General features: G+C 46.2%; 1 protein-coding gene across 3 annotated transcripts in view; it reads left to right on the top strand.

Annotated features, from left to right (window-relative positions):
* Positions 1-17439, top strand: part of CDS2 (CDP-diacylglycerol synthase 2) — a 47124-nt gene that overhangs the window by 8130 nt on the left and 21555 nt on the right. For all 3 annotated transcript variants that reach the window (XM_053269210.1, XM_053269209.1, XM_053269207.1), the window contains 2 exons: positions 14322-14455; positions 17073-17169. In XM_053269210.1, coding sequence (XP_053125185.1) covers positions 14322-14455; positions 17073-17169 — 231 coding nt within the window. The remainder of the gene's footprint in view (positions 1-14321; positions 14456-17072; positions 17170-17439) is intronic.

Below are 17439 nucleotides of genomic sequence, written 5' to 3'. Positions count from 1 at the left end.
ATCACTAACAGGCTGTGGGAAAGATGTGTCTCCACCTGAGACCCTGAAGACCTGCGACCAGTTGGAGTAGACAAGACGAGACGAAAGGGACCAAGGACTAACTCCTTGGTATAAGGCCGCTCTCTGTGTTTCTAGTATCCCTCCAGCTGAAGTGGTATAGTCCAGGAAGGCTTTACCACTTGATTCTTACAAGGCTTCAGACGTGGGAGAGGGCCGCTGAAGTGGCAGTGCAGGCAAAGGTTGCGAAGTCTTGGGCAGCTGGCTGTATACATTGGTGTTGTGGTTAGAGGGTTGGACTAGGACTGGGGAGACCCGGGTTCAAATCCCTGTTCGGCCATGAAACCCACAGGATGACTCTGGGCCAGTCACTGTTCACTCCTCACCAGCCTAACTTCCCTCACAGGGTTGTTGTAGGGATAAACATAATGATGTACACCTCTCTGGGCTCCTTGGAGGAAGAGCGAGAGATAAGCGTAGTAAAGAAACAAAATCCTGGTGCTGAGACCCACCAGGAAAAGGGAGAAGATGGATGCAGAGTGCCTGTTATCGCTCGGTCCTCCTGGGCATGTTTACATGGAAGTTGATCCCAGTAAGTTCAAGGAGGCTCATTCCTTGGGATGTGCGTGTGTTTGCAGCCATACTGCTGGGCGAATGGCACGGTCTGGCAATTAAGCAGTGACATCTTTTGGGAACTGCAGACTAGCTTTAACGCCTGGCAACTTGCGCAAAGTTAAATGATGACTCAACGTTTGCTGATTTGAACTCATCATTGTCACAGCATTTCTGTTAACAAAAAGAGGGGAAAGGTGCCTCCCACACTATCCGCTGGGCTTAGGAACATAGGAAGCTGCCATATGCTGAGTCAGACCCTTGGCCCATCTAGTATTGTCTACCCAGACTGGCAGTGGCTTCTCCAAGGTTGCAGGCAGGAGTCTCTCAGCCCTATCGGGAGAGGCTGCCAGGGAGGGGACTTGGAACCTTCTGCTCCTCCCAGAGGGGAATATCCATCCCCGAAGGGGAATATCTTCCGGTGCTCACACATCGTCTCCCATTCAAATGCAACCAGAGTGGACCCTGCTTAGCTATGGGGACAAGTCATGCTTGCTACCACCAGACCAGCTCTCCTCTAAAGAGGAGGCAAGAAGAGGTGGCCTTCTTGTGGCATGTAAAAGATTGCTTCGCAGAAGCCCTTTGGGGGCCGATGGAGAAGGTAGCTGGTGCTGAGCGTGACTTCACTGGGAAGGGGTGCTTCTTCCGTTGCTCCTCGCTGCAGCCTGTTTTTGTCTGAAGTGGGGAAGCATCCCACCCCACATCCCCGCCACTCTTGCTCTTTCTTTCTTTTGGAAGGGAGGGGAGGAGAGCAAGCATTTAATGTCTCTGGCTCTCTGCAGCCAGCTTTTCCCACAGGGACCTCTGTGAATTAAGCCGGAGTCACACACGGGCGCTTCTGCCCTCTCATTAGGAAAGATCTGGCTTTCCTGAGGCTTTGCTTCCCCGAAAATAACTCAAAACAAACAGTGCAGAAGCCAAGTAATAACCTTGCCGAATTTAGGGATCTGCTTTCTACCGAAACAGCCCGAATCTAGCTCAGAATTGTTGCTGCTGACTGGCTGATTTGGTGGGGGTGGGCAGGGGGCTTTCCCAGCCCTACCTGGAGAAGCTGCCAGGGACTGAGCTTTTGCAGATTAAGCAGGGACTCTGCCACTGAGCTGTGGCCCCATCCCCTAAAATACAATTTTATTATTCAAGACTGGCACATAAGCAGCTGCCTTCTACTGAGTCCTGCCCTTGGTCATCGAGCTCAACCTTGCCTACACTGACTGGTAGCAGCTCTCCAAGGTTCCAGGCAGGAGCCTCTCGCAGCCCTACCTGGAGATGCTGCCAGGGACTGAACCTGGGATCTTTTGAGCACAAAGCAGATGCTCTGCCACTGAGCTATGGCCTCTTCCCCTAAGGAGAATATCTTACAGAAGACAGTGCTCATGTGTCGTCACCCCTCCAAATGCAAACCAGGGCAGACCCTGCTTAGCAAAGGGAACCATTCATGCTCACGACCACAAGGCGAGCGCTTAACCCTGAACGTGTTTTCCAGAACATGGACTGACAATTACAGTATTAAAAGAATAACTGATAGTTCTTTCTTTTGTTTCATGTCTCAGTCTCACCTTTTAACACCAGATTTATTTGCTTTGTAAAGCAGGGCCAAAGTAGATAGAGAACCTTTACATATCAAGCAAAATGTTGATCTTTTTGTGGGAGTGGGCTTAATAATGAAGGGTGAGCTTCTTGGCCAAAGAAACAGTGCTGGCCTAAGCCTTGTCCACGTGTAGGGCTGTCACCCTGGTCTTGTGCAGGATTTAACCATCATGTTTTGCGCGGAAATTGGCTTACTATGGTTCTGCTGTTCTAATCTGCTTTGCGGCCGACTAAAATTAGCTGGGTTTTAGCATGAAACGAGGATCACTGCTCCTGAAAACGAATGCCTGTATAGTGGACATGCATGTCAACATTTGTGGCTTCGGACGGATGTGGGTACTGAATCTTTTAGAGCGGGGCTGAGGCAAGTGGCACATTGGAGAGGAACTGGGGATTGCCTTCCTGCTGCTCCCCCTCACCTCAAAAGGATTAAATCGCCACCGCTCTTTGAAGGGTTGTTCAAGCCTCTGAACATTATAGTTTAACTTGCACCATAATTCTTATAGGGTCTGTCCCAGGTTGTAGCTGAATTAATATTTGCCCTGATGGAAGCTATCTTGCATTTGGTGGTGTTTGGGGGCTTCCCCGGGCCTTGATGCTTGCACTAGTGCCTGGAGGTAGGAACAAGATAAGTGAGTGGAAATTCTGTGCAAAAAGGAAACCCAAATACCCCGTGGAAAGCTGAAAGGGAAACAGATTTCACACATTTAGCTTTATAAATCCCTCAGATGTTACTAGGCCTCAATGTTTTCCACTTGCTTGCTTGCCCATGCAGACTTGTGTGAACATTTCCAGCACCTCGCAAGCCTGAAAGGGAAAAAGAAATGGGCCACCTCTTTGATCCTACAAAAGCTTTCCTGCTTGCTTGTGCAGAGAGGATGCTCACTCACCACAGTCGAGGGCTTACTAGTCACTATTATCTGACTCTGTGTTGGGTTTGGCCTCTGCCAGATATGCGGCTGTGAAGCCTTGTCTTGCTGACTTCGGCAGTCCTGTTTCATGCCCTCCCCACAACGCTTCTGGGATTTCACCAGGCATGGCCCATGCACTTTGAAGTTGTCTTAAGGGAGGAGAGCTGTTCTTGTGGTAGCAAGCATGGATTGTCCCCTTTGCTAAGCAGGGTCTGCCAGGGTTTACATTTAAATGGGAGACTACTGGTGAGCACTGCAAGATATTCCTTTTAGGGCAGGGGTGGGGAAACTTGGCCCTCCAGCTGTTTTTGAACTACAACTCCCACCATCCCCAGCCACAATAATTGTGGCTGGGGGTGGGTGCCACGGGAAAAGCATCTGCATGCAGAAGGCTCCCAGTTCCCTCCCTAGCATCTCCAAGGTAGGACTGAGCGACACTCCTGCTTGCAGCCTTGGAGAAGGAAGCTGCAAGCTTCCTTCTTACTTTCGGGGTAGGTCTTACTTTTGGGGAAACAGGGTAGGTGGACCAGTGGTGGTCTGACTCGGTATAAGGCAGCTTCCTATGTTGCTACGCCTTATCCTCAAGGATTTGGGAACTTTTAAAGACGTTTCAGATGATTCTGTTGATGTTGGATTACAACTCACATTATCCCCAGCCATAATGGCTTTCCTCTCCCGTGCTCGATTTATGTTCTTGTATGATGGTGAAGTTGTGCAATGTACTTAGCCCTGAAAGAGTGGTGTGTGTTGGGTTCTCCCTCTGTCTCCCCATTGGATGCGCCCAAAGCCTTTCAGTGGCCCACCTCTCTCCAGCTGCTGCTCCCATGCAACAGCCAGACATGCCACAGGTACTTCTGGCTGGGAGAGGGCGGAAGTGTTGCTGATGGAAAAGCCTCTCTAGGACCTTGCATCCCACTGACGGTGCCTTCAGACTAGCCTGGAACCAAGAAAGGCTGCTCCAGTAATTGCAAGAGCAGAGAGCTTGTCTTTCCCAGCAAAGATTAAGAGAGCTTGGCTTGGTCGTTCAAAGGCAGCTGGAGAAGAATGTAGCTTCACTTTGCAAATACAGTTAGGGGTAGTCTGATTTAGGGGACAAAAGCGGTTGGCCTTGAAGTTGAAGATCTGTCTTCAGCTTGGCCTTGAAGGTCTCTCAGTGGTGCCTTCATGGCTGTCGTGATCGAGTCCATCCACCTTGCTGCTGGTCGTCCTCTTCTTCTCTTTCCTTCAACTTTCCCCATCATTATGGACTTCTCAAGGTTGCTGAGTCTTCCCATAATGTGTCCGAAGTATGATAGTTTGAGCCTGGTCATTTGTGCCTTGAGTGAAAATTCTGGACTGATCTTTTCTGTGATCCATTGGTTTGTTTTCCTGGCTGTCCATGGTCTCCTCAAAAGTCTTCTCCAGCACCAAAGTTCAAAAGTGTCAATACTTTTTCCATCTTGCTTCTTCGAAGTCCAGGTTTTGCATTCATAGTGTCACAGGAAAAACCATTGTCTGAACGATTCTCATCTTTGTATGTATAGACACGTCATGGCATCTAAATATCCTTGCCAAGGCCTTCATTACAACCCTACCAAGTGCTAGTCTGCGGCATATTTCTTGACTGCTGGATTCTTTACTGTTGATGGTCAATCCTAAAAGGCAGAAGCTATCCACCACTTCAGTGTCTTCATTGTCCTCACTGAGGCTAGTTGCTGCATGCGTTGTCATTAGTTTAGTCTTCTTTACATTTAATTGTAGTCCCTTTTTTCCCACTGTGCTCCTTGACTTCCATTACTAGAGCTTGCAGGTCATCCGCATTCTCAGCTATCAGTGGTGTCATCAACGTAGCGCAAGTTATTGATGTTTTCTCCTCCAACTTTAAAACGATGCTCATCTTCTTCCAATCCAGCTTCTCTCAGTATATATTCAGCATATAAGTTGAATAAAGAAGGAGAAAGTATACAGCCCTTCAAAAAATGGCTCAGGGCGGTATACACAGAGAAATAATAAATAAAAATAAGATGGCTCCCTGTCCCCAAAGGGCTCACAGTCTAAAAGAAACATAAGACAGACACCAGCAACCGTCACTGAAGGTTCAGTGCTGGGGGTGGATAGGGCCAGTTACTCTCCTCCTGCTGCTAAATAAAGAGAATCACCATGTTAAAAGGTTCCTCTTTGCCAAGTTAGCAGGGGTTAGGGTAATGAGCTGTATATATATCCCACCACCCATTGAGGTCATCTGGGGAGGTCTGTCTCCAGTTGCCGCCAGCTCGGCTGGTGGTCACACAGGGACGGGCCTTCTCAGTTGCTGCCCCGACACTGTGGAATGCGCTCCCTACTGAAATATGATCTTCCCCATCTCTGACAATTTTAAAAATCATTTGAAAACCCACCTCTTCACCCAAGCTTTTTCAGCTTTTTAATTTTTTAGGCTTTAATCTGTGGTTGTTTTTAAAATTGTTAAATTGTTTTAAGTTTTTGTATATGTTTTAACTTGTTTCATGCTATTGTTAACCGCCCAGAGACAAAATTTTGGGGCGGTGTACAAATTTGATTGATAGATAGATAGATAAATAATAAGACTGAGAGGGGGGGGGAGGGGGGCGCACAAGAGGCGCAGATGCTCTGGGCCCGGCCCAGCTAGTTGTTTTTATTTCTCTAAAGAGTTACTGAAAAACAGTTTGCTCCTTAAAAGTACTGTGCGTGTTAATTATTTTGCTGCCACCCAAAGGGTTGGTAGCAGATAATTTCCCCAGCATGTTTATCTCTTTCTGACATTGTGTGCAAATTCATCTCCCCAGCCTGCATGTTCAGCGTTTTCCTGCTTAGCTTTTGTGATCAGAATTGCATTTGCCATCAACTCTGTGCTCTAAGAAACACTTCCTTTTAGGGTGGTGTTCATGCTGCTGATCTCTCCTGGGTGCATATGCGCATGTATGTTAAAATAAAGCCAGCCTCTCTCTCTTAATCCTGTGTGATCTAAAAATACAATGAGTTTCTGTACACAATGAAAAGACACTTGTTGCATGTGATGTAGAGAAACTGCACCGAACTGTGTTTTTCCCTGTGTGCCTGAAAATACTCAACAAAGGGGAGAGAGTAGTGTGGAAGACCTGGATGCGTACCTGCATTCTGCAAAGCACTTGCGTAACATGTGGCTTATTGTGGGTGTGAAATACTAGTTGTCATATCCTTGGATCACCGCCGTCTCATCTGCCCCGAGGAAACACCTAACCAGCTGTCATTGTTTGTCTGGGACTAGAAAAGAGGAACAGCCTAGTTTGTAAATAATGGTCCATGGTGACATTTCGTTATGTTCTCTCCACATTGGCCATAAGCGAAGTTTCCAACGTGTCCTGAGTTAGGTAATGGTTGTCAAAGGTCTATGATGCTGGCTTTCAGATTGTTATACATACCTCTGATAAGATAAAGCCCTCTGTGACTTGGCTTACCTTTTTCTTGAGTTAGCTTCCCACCCTGTTTGTGTGTTTGTGTGTGGCTGAAAGCTACCTTTATTCTGAAATATTACTTGTTTAAAATTGTCTGGATACAAAGTGAAAGCTTCTATGTAGGGTTATCAGCTAAAGAACAGAGATGTGGCTTTTCCAGAAGTTTTTCACATGCAATCTCCCCTGATATCTGCATAACAATTGCATTTAAAAAATACTATACAAATTTTCCTGATGCCATAGATAGATTATCTGATTTGGAGTACTTATTTAAACTGTAAAAACAAAAATAAAAAAACACCTCCACCATATTGAATTTCCTTCGCTATGTGTCAAAATGTTTTCCAAGTAGAAATGGAAAACTTTCAATGGAAAAATTAAGTACAATGAAATTTTCCAGCAAATGTTCCCCTCCACGTCTCTGCTAAAGAATATATATAGTTGAATAATCATTGGCATTCTAAACAGTTGATCAACTGGATGTTTACGTCTAAACAAATTTATTACTAAAACTTCAATGTAAATGTCTTTTTGAGATATGCAAGCAATTATGAGAGTGCCCAAGTGCTGTTAAGAAATAGTATATTTAAAATATCTTTTATGTCTGAATTGAAATGGCCTCAAAAATGTGCCCCTTAAGGGATGGGGCCATAGCCCAGTGGGGAGGGGAAGAATTCCTTCTGTAGGAGGAGTTGTTTTTGTGGGCTATCCTGGAATTTCCCTTAAATATGTACACATAGCCTTGAGTCTAGGGCTTGTGAAAGTGCTGGAGGAAGTGGTTGGAGCCCGAGGTGGAGGCGGTTAGTGCGGCCTACCTGTCTTCCTGGCATACTAGCATTCTGTGTGGAAGGACTGCTGACTACCCTGGCGAGAATTAGGGTCCTGCTGCTGTGAAGATGGTGGCAGGTTAGGGTGTGGTCTTGCGGCAGTGGCACATGGGCTTCTTTCCCTTGTCCAGGGGTGGCCTATGCAGGTGTATAGAATTGCATCGTGGCTATTAGGCTGATGTGTTCACGAGATATAGGATGCTAAGATAGTTGTGGTGTAGTGGTTAGTGTGTTGGACCAGGACCGGGGAGACGTGAGTTCAAATCCCCATTCAGACATGAAATGCACAGGATTGACTCTGGGCCAGTCATATATCTCTCAGCCTATCCTACCTCACAGGGTTGTTGTGAGGAGAAACATAACTTTGTACTCTGCTCTGGGCTCCTTGGCGGAAGAGCGGGATATAAATGTTAAAACAAACAAACCTCAAAAACCCTTGGCTCACCCTGTTGTGTCTTAGCAGCATGTCGTTTGCTTTATCACTTTTTGCCTGACAAGGTTGTGGTTCTCTCCCCCTCTGCTTCACATGACTGTACTTGTTTCCCCCCACAATAGAAACTAGATTAAGATTTTTCCCAAGAAGAGCTTGTTTTAATCTATTGTGTGTCTTCTTGGAGATTAACACAGCAGCCGTTGGTTGGGTGGTCAGCCTCAGCCAGACCTCAAATTTGCACCCCTTTTCTTCCCCAAAGAAGTGTTGCCTACCCTTCCCTCTACAGACTTGAGCAGATTTTAATCGATGTAGAGAGCTGGTCCTTCTTGCTAGATGTAGCTGATTGTAATATGCTCCTGAATTGCTGTCTGGAGAATGGAATAGCCTCTGAGAGTACACATACTGGCCATCCCTGCTCTTTGTGACAAGCGAAAATGTGGAGCCCTGGTTGGAAGGATCATAGTAGCTTCGTATCTTGTGAAGGAGAACGATTCCGTCTGTTATACGATGATCTGAGTTGCTCAGAGAAGTTGAAAGAAAGCACAGCTGGTGGTGGGGCTGGCATCCTGGCGTGTGCTTGTTTTCTTCGTTCGAGGGGAACATTTGAGCTTCTTGTGATTTGGAAAAGCCTAGCCTACTTCACAGGGTTGTTGTGAGGAGAAACTCAAATATGTAGTACACCGCTCTGGGCTCCTTGGAGGAAGAGCGGGATATATATATACAAACAAACAAGCAAGCAAGCAACAGTTTGGCCTAATCAGGTTAAAACTGAGCTGACTCTTTGGAGGTTCCAGTTTTATCAAACTTTCTAGTGGTCCAGTTTGGTCCCAGCTTCTCTCGGTGGGTTACTCTGTGGTGGAGCAGGTGAGAAGATGTGGGTGGGGAGGTGGGGTGCAGTGTTCCTTCTAAGATGTGCGTGTGCCCACAAGTTTTTTTTTATGTCTGCTCAGTTAATTTTAGATCCTGGTCAGGCTGAAGCAGGATGGCCCCATTCTGAATGCACGTGTGCACACACTGCCTGGATACTGCTGCCCAGAACAAAACTTGTTCCGTGCACAGATGAAAAAAATTAGAGGGAACACCGGTAGGATGGCTGTGGTCGATAGGAATACCATCTTCCTTACCAGGATCCCAGTTAGAGAATCGGCATATATTGAATGCATGTACCTAAGTCTAGGGAACAAGGATAGACTGGCACTTCTGATGGTGTGCTGATCAGAGTCCCTAACTGAGCTGATGGACCTTAAAGTGGAGTTGGTGTTGGAGTTGCCCAGGCTGTTGATGGTGGGGGACTTCAGTGTTGATTTCGGAACTAGGTTGTCAGGAGTGGCTTAGGAGCTCATAGCGGCCATGCTGACTGTGGGCCTATCCCAACTGGTGGCTATGGGCCTATCCCAACCAACACATGATGCTGGTCACGCATTCAATTTGGTCTTTTGCTCCGATCCATGGGTGGGGACAATCGGGGTGTCCTCTCCCCAATGTCATGGACGGACCATCAACTGGTTAAGGTAAGACTTGCAACCACAGCCCACCTCTGCAGGGGTGAAGGACCTATTAGGTTGGTCCGCCTGAGAAGGTTATTGGATTCAATAGGATTCCAAGAAGCCTTGGAAGGGTTGAGAGCTGGCTCTGCTAGTGATTCTGTTGATGCTCTGGTGCAGACATGGAATAATGAACTCATTAGAGCAGTAGACACAATCGTTCCTAAGCGTTCTCTCCGACCTGCTTCAAAGTCAGCCCCGTGGTATTCGGAAGAACTACGGGAGATGAAGCAGTGAGGTAGACCAGAGTGCAAGTAGAGGAAGATGGGGTTTGAATCTGAAAGATCACAACACAGAGTATATTTGAAGATCTATGCTCTGGCAGTGCAGGCAGAAAAGAAGCAGTTCTTTTCTGCCGGTATTGCTTTTGCAAATTCACATCCAGCGTAGTTGTCTAGGGCTGTGTGGGGGCTAGTATGTGCCCCCTCCCCATTGAATTTGAACTGGAACCAGTGTTCCGTCTAACAGGGATTCCCATATGTTGTTGACTACAATCCCATAATCTCCAAGCAAAAGCCATTGCAGCTGGGGATTCTGAGAGTTGTAGTCAACAACATCTGGGAATCCCTGTTAGGGAAGACTGCTTGGAACCATCATTCACTCACGGAGACCTCTTCAATGATTTTTTTGCAGATAAAGTCTCTCTTATTCAGGGTAAACTGGATTCCACAGTTACTACAGAGTATACTGTGGAAGTGTCCAGCAACTCCTCTTATGGGATTATATTGGATCACTTTCAGTTTGTGATTCCTGAGGAAGTGGACAAACTGCTTCGGACTGTGCGTGCTACATCCTGTTCTCTTGACCCTTGCCCAACTTGGCTTATTTCTTCTGGTCTGGTAAATATTATAAATGCTTCTTTGAGAGAGTGCAGGATGACTCATTGTCTTAAGGAGGCTATTATTAGACCTTATTTGAAGAAACCTGCATCGGATCCCTCAGTGTTAGCTAATTACAGACTCATTTCCAGTCTTCCATGGCTGGGGATTATGGGAGTTGTAGTCAACAACATCTGGGAATCCCTGTTAGAGGGAACACTGATCTAGACCCATTTCAGACTGGCTTTTGAGTGGGCTATGGGGTTGAGACTGCCTTGGTTGGCCTGATAGATGATCTCCAATTGGCTGTCGACAGAGACAGTGTAACCCTGCTGATCATTTTGGATCTCTCAGCAGTTTTCGATACCTTTGAACATGGCATCATTCTGGGTCACCTGAGGGAGGTGGGATTGGGTGGAACTGTTTTACAGTGGTTCCATTCCTACCTCTCTGTGGTTCTATTTCTACCTCTCTGATAGATTCCAGATGGTGTCACTTGGAGACTGCTGCTCTGCAAAGCAGAGCGTTCCACAAGGAGGTCCATACTTTATTCTTTATGGAGTTCCACAAGGCTCCATACAGTCTCCAATGCTCTTTAACATCTACATGAAACCGCTGGTAGAGATCATCAGAAGGTTTGGTACAGGGTGTTATCAATATGCTGATGACACCCAAATCTACTTCTCCACAACCTCACCAGGAAATGGCATATCTTCCCTAAATGCCTACCTGGAGGCAGTAATGGGCTGGATGAGGGATAACAAACTGAAGTTGAATCCAAATAAGAAATAGGTATTGATTGTAGGGGGTTGGGACCCAAGAGATGGTTTAGATCTGCCTGTTCTGGATGGGGTTACACACTCCCCTGAAAGATCTTGGGAGTGCTCCTGGATCCAAAACCTTCTCTGGTTTCTCAGGTAGAGGCAGTGGTCAGGAGCGCTTTTTAGCTGCTTTGGCTGATATGTCAGCTACACCCATTTCTGGAGATAAATGAACTTAAAACAGTGGTGCTCTATCTATCTATCTATCTATCTATCTATCTATCTATCTATCTATCTATCTTTAACACATTTGTATACTGCCCAAAATGCAAGTCTCTGTGTGGTTTACAACAAAACAATAAAAACAACAAATGAAAAGGTTAAAACATTACAACAATTTAAAATTTAAAATGTTAAAACTATTAAAAACACAATTAAAATAGTATCTAATTGAAAGCCTGGGTGAACAAATGTGTCTTGACTGCCTCTTTAAACGTTTTAAGAGATGAAGAGACTCTTATTTCAGTAGGGAGCACATTCCAAAGCTTCGGGGCAGTAACGGAGAAGGCCCTTCCCTGAGTAGCCACCAGACGAGCCGGTGGCAACTGCAGACAAACCTCTCCTGATGATCTCAATGGGTGGCATGGTTCATAGTGAAAAAGACATTCTCTTAAATACCCAGAGCCCAAGTTGTACTTGGGCCTGTATACTGGTAACCTCCAGGCTTGACTACTGTAATGCACTTTACGTGGGGCTACCTTAGTATGTAGTCTGAAAACTACAATTGGTACAGAATACGGCAGCCAGATTGGTCTCTGGGACAGCATGAAGGGACCACATAACACTGGTTTTAAAAGAACTGTGCTGGATGCCGATAAGTTTCCGGGTGAAATACAAAGTGCTGGTTATTACCTATGAAGCCCTCAATGGCTTGGGTCCAGGGTACGTGCCTTCTCTGTTGCCTATTAAGAACATCTGGAGAGGTCAGGTTATAGTTGCTGCCAGCTCGCAAACTGATTTTACCTCTTTTAGAGAATCTTCAGGGAAGACCAATGGATTTTTATGTAACCTGTCTTCTTTCAGATAAGACTGTATTTATTACTTTTTGTGTTGCTAGATTTTGTGCCATTGCATACAAGATTTGTCAAGCAATGGTGAAGGCCCCGCCATCAGTTAGGTAAGGATGTTCCTGATTTGGGTAAACTTCCTCTACCTAAATGCAACTGTGATATCTGACAGACTGCATGATAAAGATAATGAATATTGAATTGCTGCCACAGCTGTTTGGTGGTGGCTTAGAACTAGGCCTTCTTGGTGGCTGCCCCGGGGCTTTGGAATATGCTCCCTGTCAAAATAAGAGCATCTCCATCTCTGGTTGCTTTTAGGAAGACCCTCAAGACACACCTGATTTTCTCAGGCTTTGAACTGAAATTAATTTTCAATTGTTTAATTGTTTTTATTCCCATGAAATTGTTAGCTTTTATTCTGTCAAACTGTTTTAATTGTGTTTACTCTGTTTGATATTGTGTTTTAAATTGTGTACACTACTTAGATATATATACACACATCAGGCAGTATATAAATATGATAGATAAATAAAATAAACTGGAGCACTTGTCAAAATCAGTAGGCAAGCTAAATACATGACACACACACACACACACACACGTTTGTATCTTCTTCTAGCAGCAGCATAAATGTTTTCCATTCAGATATTGTTTGAGTCTTACATCTCATTCCTGGAGGCTGACATGATAACGAGGCGTAAAGGGGCCGTTTCACAAGTTATAAATCTGCAAACTCGATTTGTCATAGAGTGTATACTCCTGACGCCAGCAACAGCCAGAATCGGAGCACTTGTTTGGACATGTGTGCTGGTTGCATTCATGCGTCTTGCTTTCAGATGTACACCTTTGGGTTTTACGGCACACATAGAGACCCACAAATGTAGGCTTCGCTCACTAGCCGCCATTACTTGTGATTGCCACCAAACCCATTTTCAAAACCATCAATTTCAAAAGATTAGATAATGATGTTTCTTCCAGTTGGATACTGGTAAAAGTGTGTGTGTGTGTGTGTGTGTGTGTGTGTGTGTGTGTAATTTCAACTTAACTTGTAAACGCTCTGCCTTGTTTACATTTTCAGGATTGCTAGTTGGTGGGGTTTGTGATTAACCCGACTAGACGGGGGAGAGAGAGAGGGGTGTTTGTGTTTGTGTTTGTTTTTGTGTAGGGTTGGGTTGCAATGTTTCATGTTCACCCCACTGGTATAGGATTGCCAGGGGCCATGTAAGCAAGAGAGTGAGAGGTGGTTACCATAGAAACCTCTCTGCTGGACCAGAGCACATCACATCACATCACAAAGCAGCTAGCTTGCCTTTCTGATCAGCTGCGTAAACCAGTGATTTGAAGAGGGATGGTTACGTCAGGATAGGGCCGGGTAATTGGCACTTTCTTTTCCGCTCATCTTCTCTCCCCCCCCGCCCCCCACCACCATTACTATATTAAGCACACTCCTGCCCTTGTAGAGTTAACAACCTGCACCTGATTCAAGAAATCCGTGCTGGAGAAACTGCGCTGCAGAAGGGATAGTGTGTGGAGAACGCGGTGGGAGAAGGAGGCTGGCTCTCCATTTCATAACGGGGTTAGGAAAGCAGAAATGCTGTGTCTTCACCATCTGGGAGAGCATTTTTTTGAATGCCCTTTCAAAGTGTCAGCTCTGTTTTCAGCCGCACTCTGCACACTAGAAGCAAGCTTGACCAAACACTCAATGGCTGATTGTTCAGGCCCCAAGACACTGTTTGGGGTGGGGGGCAAAGAGTGCAAAGTGCGGGGTAGGCAATACATTGTGCCTGGGGGTGATGGGAGTTGTTGCTTGGCAGCAGCCGGAAAGCCAAGCAGCTGGAAAGCCAACATTTACCCCTGGGTAGTGTTCCCTCCAAGAGGGATTCCCAGATGTTATTGACTACAACTCCCATAATCCCCAAGCAATAGCCACTGCGGCTAGGGATTCTGGGAGTTGTAGTCGGCAGCATCTGGGAATCCCTCTTAGAGGGAACAGTGCCCCTGGGATAAAGGGACTTGAGACCAACTCAAGGAGGCAGTAGAGTAAATTCTGCGGAAGAAGCCAATCTTTGGGCCGTCTGCTTTTCAGCCTTGTCCTGTATATCCTTTGGCACTCTCTATTTATGAGTCCGATGGGATTGTTGTGTTCTTTAACTTTGTAAGCTGCAAAGCTTACAATGGAAACTTTTAAAGGTAGGGGTGTGTGTGTCTGTCTCCTCCCTGACGTTTACAAAAAGCAGTCTTATTGGCCTTAATTATACAGGGCTACATGTTTCATGTCCTGGGACCCTGGCATAAATGGATTGCAGTAAATCCTTGCCTCTCTTTGCATGCAGGAGTCGGAGGTGGAAAACAAGCTGGATGGCGAAACAGCGTCAGACAGCGAATGCAAGTCCGATGTTGCCCCAGCCGCTCCGGTGGATGATACACCAGAAGTGCTCAACAGGGCGCTCTCCAACCTATCCTCAAGGTAGCCCTGGTGGCAAAAATGCTCTCTCTCTCTCTCTCGGGCTTCTTGGCAAAACATTGCATTTCTCCCTGCAGTGGGTGAATTGTGAAGTGCACACCCCACCCAGGGGTGCTGGTGATGTCCCCTTTGCCCCTTACAATGGAGCCTATGCCAGGAATGGGCAGAGAGGTTGGTGGGTCGGAGAAGTGCAGCTCCATTGCCCAGGCCAAGGGGTTCCCAACCTTGGGTCCCTAGCTGCTGTGGGACTAGAACCCGTGTCATCACCAGCTTCAGTGGCTTTCAGAGAGGTGCCCTCTGCTGGCCAAGAGCCTGGCCAATCCCACAAGATGGCTGGAGGGACAGCTTAGCACAGGGCTGTTCCACTCCAGCCCTTCTGCAGATGTTGGCCTACAACTATCATAATCCCTGGCTGTTGGCCACTGCAGCTGGGGATTATGGGAGTTGTAGTCCAAAAACAGCTGGGGGGGCCCTGAAGTTGAGCAGGCCTCGCTTGGCAGAAGTTGTAGTCGCACACCAACTGGGAAGCCAAAGCCCGTAGCCTAGAGCAGGGATTCTCAACCTTGGGCCCCCAGATGTTATTGGACTTCAACTCCCATAATCCCCAGCCCCAGTGGCCTTTGGTTGGGGATTATGGGAGTTGAAGTCCAGCAACATATCGGGGCCCAAGGTTGAGAATCCCTGGCCTAGAGGATGCATTTGCTTGAGGGTGCAAAGCACTGTTCCCTGTAACAGGGATTCTCAGATGTTGACTACAGCTCCCAGCATCCCCGGTTGCAATAGCCTTTGGCTAGGGATTATGGGAATGTAGTCAGCAACTTCTGGGAATCCCTGCTACAAGGAACACTGGTGCCAAGGACTTTCTGCTGTCCCTGATGACCATGAGACCAGGAGCAGGGGGAACAGAAAGTCTTTGCTTCCTTGCTTCTCCAAGTGTTTTCTTAGCACTTCTGCACAGCTCTTCTCTGCTTCTTGCAAGCAGGAAGCAGGTTTGAGCTTTGAGGACTTGGCCTTCCTTTCCAGGATATTAATTTAAGCTCTCAGGGTTGATTGCAGCCGGTTCAAAATCGTTATCTGCTGCTTTCCCAAGGAGTCCACCATTTAATATCCTTCAGTCCTCCATTTCCCCAGCAGAGTTTGGAGTGTGATCTCCTGCAAGCAGACCTCCCCGGGGAATACAGACGTGTTCTTTCAGGAAGCAGCGAGTGCCAGAAATAGCAGCTGCATCTCGCACTTGCTAAAAGTGTGGCAAAACTTCTGGGAGCCATTTGCAGGTTGGCCTTCTCTGGAAAAGCTTGGGGACATGCACACTTTCACAGAGGGAGCTGCTGCTGCTGCTGTTCCCTGCAAAATCTCAGAACCAGACATGGTTGGTGTTGCAGCAGTTCCTGGATTTAATGGATCTGGTGTCTTGATCCACTCTGGGCCCAACCTCAAGTGGATCTGTCTTGTGCACTCTGCTTCCATTTTCCTATTTTACCTGGATGCAGTAGTGGGGAAGGGTCAGAGCAGGCTCCTAGGATTGTGTGCATGCCCAGTAGTGCTCTGCGCATGCTCACTGTGGCACTTCAGGCCAGATGGCGGTCCTGATCAAGTGCTGGCCACAGGTCCTCTCTGCCTTTGCTGGTGCCTCCAGGTACGTTTGAGAGAAAGGAATGAGGAAGACGGGATTCTGTTCTGAGTCTATCAAATCCACCTTGAGGCTTGGATTATGTTACCTGAACATCTAAGGGGTTTTCAACAACATCATCTGGTTCTCCAAATTGCTTCTGGTGCACACTAATGAGGGTGGTATGTGCGTGCACACACACTCACTTGAAATGCATTTTATTTCCCTTTTCCGAACTAATCCAAACCCACATAGCACCTCCCCTTGATCCTGAAAGAAGTAAATGGAGTTTGGAATGGAATGTTTCAATCTCACAATATCAATGGGATGTGATTTTGGCTGAAATTGCCAAAGTATCTTATGATTTGAGGCTTACGTTAGTCCAAGAAAAAATAGTTTTTCAGTCTTATTGGACTCCAGTTAGACTCTGTGAATGTGGGTTGAGCAAATCTGACAAATGTTGGAGAGGTGGGGGTCTTACATCCTTAATTGTAAGGTAATATCTCCATTCTGGAAAAAGGTAAGTGACTATGTCAATCTAGTCATAGCAAGGGAATATCCTCTAGATCCTATTTCAGTTTTGTTGGGATTGCCTTCTGATGTAGAAGGAATAACCGTTAATCAGTGGAAATGGCTTACTAGAGCCTTTCTGGTGGCTAAATAAATTATTCTACAAAACTGGAAACGTAAATACCCTCCAGATACTGGAAAATGGCTCTTCAGTTTACTTTAGCAGCCCATGAATATTCTTTTTTCAATACTAGATCTTGTTTTTCTAAGCATGAGGGGATTTGGTCTGAGTTTTTGGAATTATTAGCATTGTAAGTGGTGTGTGTGTGTGTTTTTGGAGGGAGAATCTTCCCAACTACCCACCTGTTGGGTTAAGTTCTACATTACTTGCTAATTTGGTTTCTGGTAGCAAAACCTCTTTCTGACCCTTTTCTGTTTAGGTTGAGCATGTTTGGACTCAAATTTTGCCCATCCTTTGACTTTCTCTCCTCTCTGATGCAGATGGAAGAACTGGTGGGTCCGAGGCATCCTGACGCTGGCAATGATCGTCTTTTTCTTCATCATCATCTACCTGGGACCCATGGTGTTGATGATGATTGTAAGTGTGTGTGTGTGTGTGTGTGTGTGTGTGTTCTTGTTCGTGTTCATTCTCTCTCCCCCCCCCCCACCCCCCTCTGTAAAACTTTTCTTTTTCTGTTTGCTGTGATCAATGTTAGGCAGAATTTTTTGAAGCTGAATGTTGGGGACGATTCTGAAAATTAAGTTGTTGGTTTTTTAAAAATTTAGGCCTTTGGCATTATTTCACTTGTATGTTGCATTACATAACTTATGTTTTATAAGCTTTATGTATTGCTGTGCAAATAAAAAC

The sequence above is a fragment of the Hemicordylus capensis genome, chromosome 8, assembly GCF_027244095.1.
Source record: "Hemicordylus capensis ecotype Gifberg chromosome 8, rHemCap1.1.pri, whole genome shotgun sequence".
NCBI classification, from domain to species: domain Eukaryota; kingdom Metazoa; phylum Chordata; class Lepidosauria; order Squamata; family Cordylidae; genus Hemicordylus; species Hemicordylus capensis.
The sequence above is the reverse complement of the archived record's forward strand: the minus strand, read 5'-3'. Positions and strand labels throughout refer to the sequence as shown.